Source organism: Tripterygium wilfordii, chromosome 19 (assembly GCF_013401445.1).
Source record: "Tripterygium wilfordii isolate XIE 37 chromosome 19, ASM1340144v1, whole genome shotgun sequence".
In the NCBI taxonomy this organism is placed as follows: Eukaryota; Viridiplantae; Streptophyta; class Magnoliopsida; order Celastrales; family Celastraceae; genus Tripterygium; species Tripterygium wilfordii.
The window spans coordinates 9,427,401-9,437,642 of NC_052250.1; the positions used below are offsets into that span (position 1 = coordinate 9,427,401).

The 10,242-nt window shown below is 40.8% G+C and overlaps 1 protein-coding gene across 1 annotated transcript; it reads right to left on the reverse strand.

Annotated features, from left to right (window-relative positions):
* Positions 1–4,592: 4,592 nt before the first annotated feature.
* LOC119985526 lies at positions 4,593–5,592 on the reverse strand. Its single transcript, XM_038829814.1, has 4 exons — positions 5,497–5,592; positions 5,135–5,372; positions 4,871–5,070; positions 4,593–4,760 (listed from the first exon to the last, which is right to left on the reverse strand). The coding sequence occupies exons 1-4, from the start codon at positions 5,590–5,592 to the stop codon at positions 4,593–4,595; spliced, it is 702 nt and encodes a 233-aa protein (XP_038685742.1).
* Between the last annotated feature and the right edge of the window lie 4,650 nt (positions 5,593–10,242).

Below are 10,242 nucleotides of genomic sequence, written 5' to 3' on the forward strand. Positions count from 1 at the left end.
AGTGGCATTGGAATGGCACCATTTGAAGCGCTTTATGGGAGGATTTGTAGGTCGCCCTTATATTGGGCGGAGGTTGGGGAGAAAGTTGTATCGGGACCCGAAATGGTGAAAGAGACGAAAGATGGAATTGAGAAGATTAGAAAAAGGTTGCTCACGGCTCAAAGTAGGCAAAAGTCTTACGCGGGCAAGAGGAGGAAGCCATTGGAATTTGTGGTTGGTGACAAGGTATTTTTCAAGGTTAGTCCTCGATGTGTCATTCAAAGGTACAGTAAGCAAGGGAAATTGGCACCACAGTTTGTAGGTCCTTTTGAGATTCTTGAGCTAGTTGGACTGGTAGCCTGCCGTTTGGCAGTTTCACCAAAGTTGGATCCATCACATGTCCTAGATTGGACCTCATTGGAAATGGAGGAAGATGGAAACTACATTCTTCAACCGATGAGGATTCTAGACCGAAAGGACAAGGTCATAGATTCAAGTGTGATACCGTTGCTCAAAGTCTTGTGGATGTATCACGACATGGAAGAAGCGACTTGGGAGCTTGAGTCGAAGATGAAGAAGAAGTAATCCTTATTTGTTTGCAAGATTATGTACGTTTTTGAATTTTGAGGACGAAATTGTTTATAAAAGGGGGGAGGATATAACCCCCTGTACCTTTAGAGTCCTTGCACGAATGACACATGCCGCGTATATATTCATTTGAGCAGGATAAACAGGTTTGAAGTTAAATTAGAGGTTAAAAATCATTAGAAATTAATACTGAGTCGGGGTGTACGGAAGGTTTTAATCCAAAATTATGGATAGCAGGTATAACTTTCCAAAAAGCTTTTAAAAATCCTTCTAAACAGTCATAGGGAGAATAGCAGATCCCCAGTTCTGTTCGATTGGGACTGGGTTCCAATCGATGGAAACCCACCACTAGAAAATGGGATAGGGTCAAATTTCGATCGATCGGGAGAAGTCCTAATCAATCGGACAGTTTTAGCACGCGTGAAATTGAGGTTTTAAAATACCCACTTTGTGATTTCTCTCAAAAAATCACCAACGAAAACCAACCCTAAACGCCATTTTCTCTCAAATTTCGTCACTTCCATTAGTCTAAGATCATCAACCAAGGTTTGAACCCAAACTCGAATCCATGAACTCTTACACCATTTGAGGCCTAGAGGAAGCTTGAATCACTTCCTTTTACTTGTTTCTACATCCTTGGTGAGTTTATTTAACTTAAAACCATGAATTGGGTGTCTGGGTGATTTGGGATTTTAGGGTTTATGGGTATTTCGGGATTGGGAGTTTAAATTAGTAATTGTGGATTGATAATGACAATTTGTGTTTTTTATGGTAAATTGGCTCAATGGATAGTACTCGGAAAGCATTTGATGAACACGTGGGACGGTTTATGAAATTTGAATAAAAGCGAAGGAGGAGAGGTCGGGAAATTCCACCCTTTCCATTTTCAACGACTCTATTTCTTCTGTTGAGAGCGGTTATTCTCCTCATTAGTCATTATTATTCCGTTCTCGCCTTAATTGTGCCTAAGGGAGAACAACCCTATTGTGCGATTACTTTGTTGTATGAAATGAGTGATATTGCTTACCCTACATATTCAATCTTCTATCAAACATGAGTCATTATTGAACATGCATCATGTAGTAGCATATATGTGGGATTGTATGTATACATTATTGCATAACCATGTTGGACATGCATTGTAGTTGCACGGTGGATGTTGGGTAAGGACCCGTACATCTCCTACGTATGGTTGGTGTGAAATGTGGAATATCGTTGGGCCGTTCAGGGTTCCGATGAGTATGGGAATGTCGGTTGGCCCAGTCAGGATTCCATATGTACTTGGTGCACTATACGGAGATGTTGTTGGGCTGTTCAGGGTCCCGTTGAGTACATGAATGTCGATGGGCCAAGTTAGGATCCCGTACGTTTTGTTATTTACTTGTGTTTTGGTGTACATGATGTTAGATATCATATTGTTGCATTTGTACTTTCTTTGATAATTCAACTCTAGTATCGATTATATATTCTCTATTATTTCCTATTAGATCTTTCTCTCACCCTTTCCATTTTCTTTTCCCCCCACAGGTGACTCTAGTTCCTATACCAGGGTTGTTGAGCTAGAGGAGCGTGCGTGACATGTATAGGCCCTGGAAAGTGATAAGATCTAGATGGTTGGGTATTATGTTTACGGTTTTAGTACTATTTGTATTTGAATTCTCGGGTTGAGACTTGTTATTGATACACCTATTTAGTAGATGGTTGGATGGTCGGTAGGGTGCTCCATGTGATCAGGACTATCAGGTCCGTTTTGTGGACTTCATGTCATGATGTTGATTATGCTTGCAGGGTTACCCTTTTGCGTTGGTTGCTTTGACTATATGTCATTGTGTGTGGAGATATGTGATGATATGAATTGTTAAATGGCCTGAGGCCCTACCTAGTTTTGAGAATTTATTTATGATTTTACTGCGTTTGTACTCCAGGTTGGCATTCTCCAAAATACAGGGAGATGCTGTCGGATTTTTTGGTGAATTGGTGATTGATTAAATCGTAGTATAACTAGGCTTGATACAATCAATATAGACATTCACGTCTATGGAATGGTCACCATGATTGGTGACTTAAGGTAGTGCCATTAGTAACGCCTCCCAAGTCAAGGTGTTACAGTTTGGACTTGTCCAAATGGTTCTTCTACCACCGTATATTTCATAGAACAAATCCTTTTTCTGGCAGGGGCTTGTGGTCGACTAAAGATCTCGTCAACATCTACTCTGTATCTGCATAAATCCTGTCTTCTGTTAAAATTTATGCCTTCACTGAATGTCATCAAACTACTACAGAGTTCCCCCACTAGTAAACTAAATATGTGAACCAGAAATTCTCCCACAATTTAGAAGAACTCCTAGCCGTTGTTGCTCCTGACCCAGGGTTGAATGGTTCTGGTGACTTTTGTAAGCTCCTAAAATTTTTTGTTACAGCACTTCGTCAGCTGCATGTTTTAAACATTGTTGTTGCTTGTAGGTTTTGTTCAAGCCTCCTCCAAAGACAATGATAGCCATGAAGTGGACTCTACTGTGTCTACAAAACTCCATCAACCCTTCAGAAGTTCGGAAAGACTATGGCTGTCAAGTCTGTGGCCAAAAGGTCTAGGGTTGGACAATGGTTGAGGTCCTCCAAAAGAACTCTTCCCTCCATTGGTCTGCCAATTGTGTATACCATTCACGATTCCCCAGAGAATGTAACTCTTTAGTTTTGAATGAATTATTCTGGAAATTACTAACCTTGAGAGTAATCCCCTTGTGCCTTTTACAGATTGACTATGATTCCCCTCCTTCTCAAAAGAAAAAGAAAAGTACTATATCCGTCACTCCTCTAAGAGTTGTTGACGTCCAGGCTTCCTAACCAAGTTTGCTAGCTGGACTCCAGTCTCAGTTCCTCGAATTCCAATCGTTGGGGCTTCTAGTTTCGTTGCCCCGAACCACTTTCTGAAGAAAAAATAACTGCAGTAAAGAAACTCCTGAAGACTGTTAGCGCCAATGAGCTTGAAACATGCCTGCATCATTCAATGTTCAACAATCTAAAAGTTGCCATAGATGAGACTTTGTAGGCTTCAGATTTGTCTGACTTTGTTCGTGAAAGGCTTTTGACTTTCTCGAAAGATCTCCCCATCCTTATTTCTAACTTCAGCAACAACAAGACTTGCCTTTCAAAACTGAATACTGAAGAAGAAAAGCGTGAGGAGCTTGATGCTAAACCTCATAGTCTGGGCAATGAGCTGAAGTCTTCTTTGGCTGTTGAAGAAGATGAAAAGAGGACAATTAAAGAGTTGAAACAGTGAATTGTCACCCTCCAAGCTGAAGTTAAGTATATAAAAGGACTATGGCCAGTGATTCTCAGAAAAATGTTGTCACACTCAAGGACTCTGAGGCTGTGTATGCTCAAGTGTCCAAGTTGGATGACTATGTAGGAATGATTGCCAGTGAGAAATTCTTCATTGAGGTGAACACTGTAGCTTTTGTTGCCAAATGGGATCATGTAAAGGATATCTATGCTGAGTTGAATACCCCTTCTGATGAAGTCTCTCTTTCTACTGCTGCAATGTCGGTTGACGTGTCGCTAGCTGTTGATGAAGCTGTTGAGGATCCCTCTAGAGGTTCTGCTTGATAACCCCCAATTATAATGAATCATTGAAATTTCCTTCTCCTTGTTTATGTTTTACCTAGGTTTCTAGTAAAGTTCACTTAAATGCTCTTGGTAACTTGTTGGATTTTGTGTTTTCTCTTTTGGGTTTCTGGTGGTGTATTTTTGGATATTTTTTTGACTTTTTCTTAATGGTAATGGTAGAATAATTTGGATACTGGCTTGGTTTCCTGAAGGATAGGATTTTATTGTGGATAGGGCAGACTGGGTGGAATTTTATTATGGGTAAAAGTATTTTTTAGCTTTTTCTACAGGGTAGAAGGTTAGCATAAAACAAACTTATCCGTAGCTTCCCATAGGGTTGGATTATACCTTTTGAGATACTTTTAATTTATAAAATGCTTGTGTTGGGTCTCATCCAGATCTTGTAATCAGTAGATACCTCATTTCTTCACCTCCGTCACCTGATAGGGTCCTTCCCAGAATGGTGACCATTTGTCATATGTTGAGTCTCTTTGACCAATAGGAAGAATAACTTTCCAAACCAAATCAGCAACAACAACTGTCTTTTCTCGTACTATCCTATTGTAAGCCTTCATGACCTTCTGCTTCTAAATTTGAAGATGGTATAGACAGCAAGTCTGACTTCATCAAGGCCTTCTAGCTCTGTCATCATAGCTTGATAATAGTCTACAAGAGATAATTGATTCTACAAGGCTACCCTTGTTGATCTAATTTCCATCTCCATAGGAAGAACTGCATCCTGCCCATAAGTCATCATAAAAGGTGTAGCTCTTGTTGCCGTCCGTTTTGATGTCCTATAGGCCCAAAGAGCTTTATGCCAAGCCCTTGGCCTATTCTCCACCATTCTATCAATAATGTTCCTTAAAACTTTGTTAGTAGACTCTGCTTGGCCATTGCCTTATGCATATTATGGTGTAGAATGTGAAATTTCAAAACCATATTTCAAGGCAAAAGCTTGTACCCTCTCCAACAAAAATTGTGCCTCGATCTGCCATAATGTGTTGGGGTAGACTAAATCTATGAATAATGCTATCCTTGATGACCTTTATCATGTCTTGTTGAGTCACGAATTTGAGTGGAAGGGCTTGCGCCCACTGTGTTAAGTAGACTGTGGCTACTATGACAAAATGACGTCCTTCGTTAGAAGATGGGAAGATCTTCCCAATGAGATCCATAGCCCATCCTTTGATAGGCCATGGCTTCACAATTGCTTGTATGGCAGTAGCTTATACATGTTGAATCTGTCCATGTATTTGACAAGGCTGGTATCCCTTGGAGTATTGGATATAATCTGCTAGGATATAAGGTCAATAATATCCATACCTTCTGATGAGCCACCTCATTTTCTATTTGACTCAGACATCTCAGGAGTAAATCATTTTCAGGGCCTTTCTTATAAAGTTTTCCATCTCTCAGCATGTAGTTGACTGCCCTCTTTCTGGTATTTTGGTCTGCCTTCAAGCTTGGATACTTCAAGAACTGGATTAGAGGATGCCTCTAATCTGACTCTAAGATCTCCACATGAAATGCGTCTAGAATAGCAAGTGCCCGTTTGATAGAAGGCTAGAGTTTTCTGTGTACTATGATGGTTCTGTTATAGACTCCAAAAAAGCAATGGACCATTTGCCAATTCTTCCCCTGATAATCGTTATGGGCAGTAAGTATTTGATGAGGTCAGTCTTGCGTAGGAGCAAAACTGTAACTGGCAGCATGTAGTGTCTAAGCTTGGTTGCAACAAAGAACAAGCTTAAACAAAGCTTCTCAATAGGAAAGTATCTCTGTTCTCTAGGAGATATAAGTCTGCTAAGATAATAGACCGCTTGTTCTTTGCCATTCTCGTTGTCTTGAGCTAGGAGACAACCAATAGAACCTTCTGCTATTGAGATATAAAGCTTCAACCCCTTTTCGAGCAGATGAGGAGTACGGATAGAAAGTCTTGCTAAATACTCCTTGATCTTCTGCAATGCCTGCTAATGTCTTTCCTCCCAAATGAATCCTTCTTCTTGTTTTAGTTTTAGGAGCTCAGAGAATACATGAACTTCCCTAGCAAGATTAGAGATGAATCTTCTAAGCAAGTTGATTTGTCCCAAAAATCTTTAGAGTTCCTTCATATTGCTAGAAGGTTGTGCTTCGAGAACAGCTCTGGCTTTATTCTTGTCAACCTTGATGTCTTTTTGATGAACCAGAAACCCTAAAAAGTTCCCTACAAAACCTCCGAAGGCGCACTTCAAGGGATTCATCTTCTGCTCGTATTTACGCATTTTGGCTAGTGCTCGCCTAAGATCTGTAAGGCGTTCCCTTTGAGAAAGAGACTTTACCACCACATCATCAATGTAGATTTCTATGAATCTACCAACTATGTCATGGAAAATAGAATTCATGGCTCTTTCATACGTAGCTCCTGCATTCTTTAGCCCGAATGGCATCATCACCCATTCAAATTCCCCTAAAGCACATGGGCATTTGAACGCTGTTTTGGGTGTATCTTCTGCTACAATGAAGATCTGGTTGTAGCCTGAATGTCCATCCATGAAGGATAGAACTTGGTGTTTTGATGCTTGATTAACCAACATATCTGCCATATGCATAGGGTACTCGTCCTTTGGTGTAGCAAGATACAGACTCTAATCTTCCCATTCTTCTTCACTATAGGAATGATGTTAGATAACTATTCCACATACCTTGCAGTTCTAATGAACCCAATCTTGAGAAGCCTCTCCAACTCGTTTTTGACCACCAATGTCACCTCATTTGACATTCTTCTAGGAAGCTACTTGTACGGTCTATAGCCTTCCCTGATATGTAACCGATGCTCCACCAACTCCTTGGAGAGGCTTGGCATCTCCTCGTATTACCATGTAAAACAATCTTGAAATTCTTCAAGTAATTGAAACATCTATTCTCTGTGTTTGGAGGCAGGAGTTGACTGATGAACAACATTATTGGAGACTCTTTAGTTCCAAAATTTATTTCATCTAGAGGATTTTGAACGTCGCTTTTAGGTCATCTAGCTTTGCTGGAGCTGCTTCAAGTTCCTCTATCTGGATAGCATGATCTTCTGGTTGGTCTTCTTCAAAGGCCAGTTCTGCTGCATTTATTGGGGAGTCAGTCTAAAACAAACTCTTCAAACATTTTTTTGCTAAGTAGGAGATCATCTTGTACATGATGACCTTTAAGGCCTGAGCCTATTCAACTTCTATCACTGGTCTTGGCATCATTGATTTCTTGGATGATAGGGGTAATCGACCTGTAAATTCTGGTGATTAGGGGCTGAAAACTTGAGTGTAGATAGATTTTACCTCTTCCAAGGATGAATCCTTGCTAAAGGTAAGTGATTGCGCTCAGCCTTGCATGTCCAAGCTTATAACTTTGAGGTTGCCAATATCTTCATCATAACGCCTGACTTATGCACAGTTTGCTGATGCCAAAAATGGATTCTTGTATGCCAAGATCACTTCTATGTCATTCTCGTTCCAAAACACCACACATAGGTGCAAAGAGGATGGAACTACCATGTAGGAGTGTATCTAGTCTCTTCCCAATTGGAGGTTGTACGAAGAACGTGAGTTAATCACAAAGAATAGAGTGGTTATGGCCTTGTTGCCAACAGTGAGGTTTACATCCAGAATACCCTGAGCTATAGAAATACCTCCTGCAAAGTCTGATGTAGTAGCATTAGGGGAAACCAATTCAGACTCTTGCCTATAAATTTTGTGCATGGTAGACCGAGGCATAAGGTTTGCTCCTAATCCGTTATCCACCAAGGGTCTGTTTACCATCTTTCCATCCATATGTCCTGAAAGATAGATAGGTCGTATGTGTCGAATCATGCTGAGTATTGGCTTTTCAAGCATGACATAGGATGTTGCCTTATCTTCTGAAATTACAGAAGCTTCCTCTTGAATGATCACCACTGGCTGGTTCCCTTGCGACTTTTATGCAAAATGTCTATGGGATTCGTTTTTGATTAACTTCTGGCTCTACTCATTGATTGGCTCCTTTAGGACAGTAGCAATTGTTGGCTACTCCGTGACAGGTAGACTTGCTACTGGTATTGATTCAACATTTGCAATATCTCTAGGTAGAATATAAGTCATATTACGGGAGAGATCTTTGAAATACCTTGGCTTTGTAGAAGAGTTTCCATTCTTGCCCCCCGAGCCATGTTCCTACTATACAATAGGCTGACAATACAGGAATGTTATCTTCTTTGAGTCAATAGTGTCTATATTTTGAGTTTCTTGTTGGTATGAATTCCTCTTCAATATACTACTTTGATGGAAATTAAGCAAGCTCTTCAAACTACCATTAAGGATGCTTGTCAACATTCCTCTCCTTTTGTCATTTCTTCTGCAGCCTTCTTTTTTGAGACTTGATGAGTATAGGTTTACCCTTTGGATGTTGGAGCTTTACCCAAACATTGATAGAAGAAGTTGGAGGTTTGACCATCCCAGACCTGGGTTGAGATGAACGATGCTGGATCGAAGCCTGGCTTCCTTGAATATAGTAAGAAACGACTCAATCGGCTCTCCATGAAATTGAGTGATTCTTGACAAATCTACCACCGTGACTTCTTGTTCCTCTTTGTAGAATTGCTTATTGAAAGCCTCCTCCATTTCTGTCCATGTATCGATAGAGTTAGCAGGTAACTTGATATACCAAGAGAAGGTTATACCCATGAGAGAGTTCCCAAACAATTTGAGCTTATAGTCATCCTTTGAGCCAACTTCACCACACTGAATAGTAAAGCGAGCTATGTGTTCCACTGTCTTTGCCAAAGAAATCAGGAGGTCAAAATCCTCTGAGAAGTGGAATACAGTCTACTCTCTTAGTGAAAAGCCTACATACAGTACATAGGTCTCCCCAAGAGCCTAGGGGCAATTGTGCTTTGAATTATGTTCACGACCTGATCCTGTTCATCGCCTACTGAGGTTGTTACTGAATCATCTATGGCTGGCGGTAATGCTACTGATAGCCAAACGGACCCTGCCCCCAATCTCTACTTGAAGGTAAGGTTGGTGTTGTTGCTGTTGTGGTCGAAAATACTACTCTCTCCAAGGATCTGTAGGATGTGTCACCTGAGGAAGCCTTTGGTTTGCCTCGTTCATATCCCTCTACTCATTCATCGTTGTACCCAAGGGAATGGATGTGCTGCCAATGATAGGAATGGCAGTAAGTGGAGTTAAATAAGTTAAGCAAAAAGGCATCACCTGAAAACTCCTTTCTTGCGTCCAAAGATTTTGAATATTTTGCACCGAATCCGGATGAATAGCCACAAAAATTGGAGCGGTCACAATGGGGTGGCCATTGCTGCTACTACTAGGATTTGATGTCAATTGGCTGACCTTTAGTATGGCAGCTAGCTCTATTAGGAATTGTTGCGACGGCTGAGGTGGAGTTGGCTGCTAATTTGTGCTGAAAATGTAACTTGTTGTGAACCTTGTTGCATTGATTAAAGAACTTGCTAGAATTCCTAGGAATTCTTTTGAAGAGCCTCACGATTCTGCAGGAGAGTTTACTGACAAGCTTGCTGCATGTTCTTGGCTTTTTGCTCATTGGTCTGTATCAAACTGTAGTTTACAGAGGAGATTTTCTGACTCAGGAGTTTGAAAAGTATAAGGCTCACATTACCTTCTCCTTCGCCTTCCCCTTCGTCGGAACGAGTAGGCTAGAAATTATTTTGTGACTGGTTCTCCTATTGTTGCTTTTCCAGTTCTCTTTGTCATAACTATAAGTTACTGGCACTTCAAGTCCCATCGGGTGTGCCAAAAATATGTTTGTCATCTTCTGCTCTGGACAGAAGACCTCACAGTTTTGACTGTTGGGAACAAGAGTTTTGTGAATATGGATGTTTGATTGCAGGTGTGCCAGGGCTTTCTGTCAGCCCAAAGGATTTGATAGGATGGTTTGTAGGATTTCACACCGAATCTGACCTCTACAACAAACTGACTGTGTGCAATAAGATAACACAAGCTGCTGGCTCGAGGTTTGCCTTGTCGGGAAATGGACTTACAATGCCTGGAGTGTCAAGAAATGAGCACTTCTTCTGTTCTTCTTCTGCGATATGTT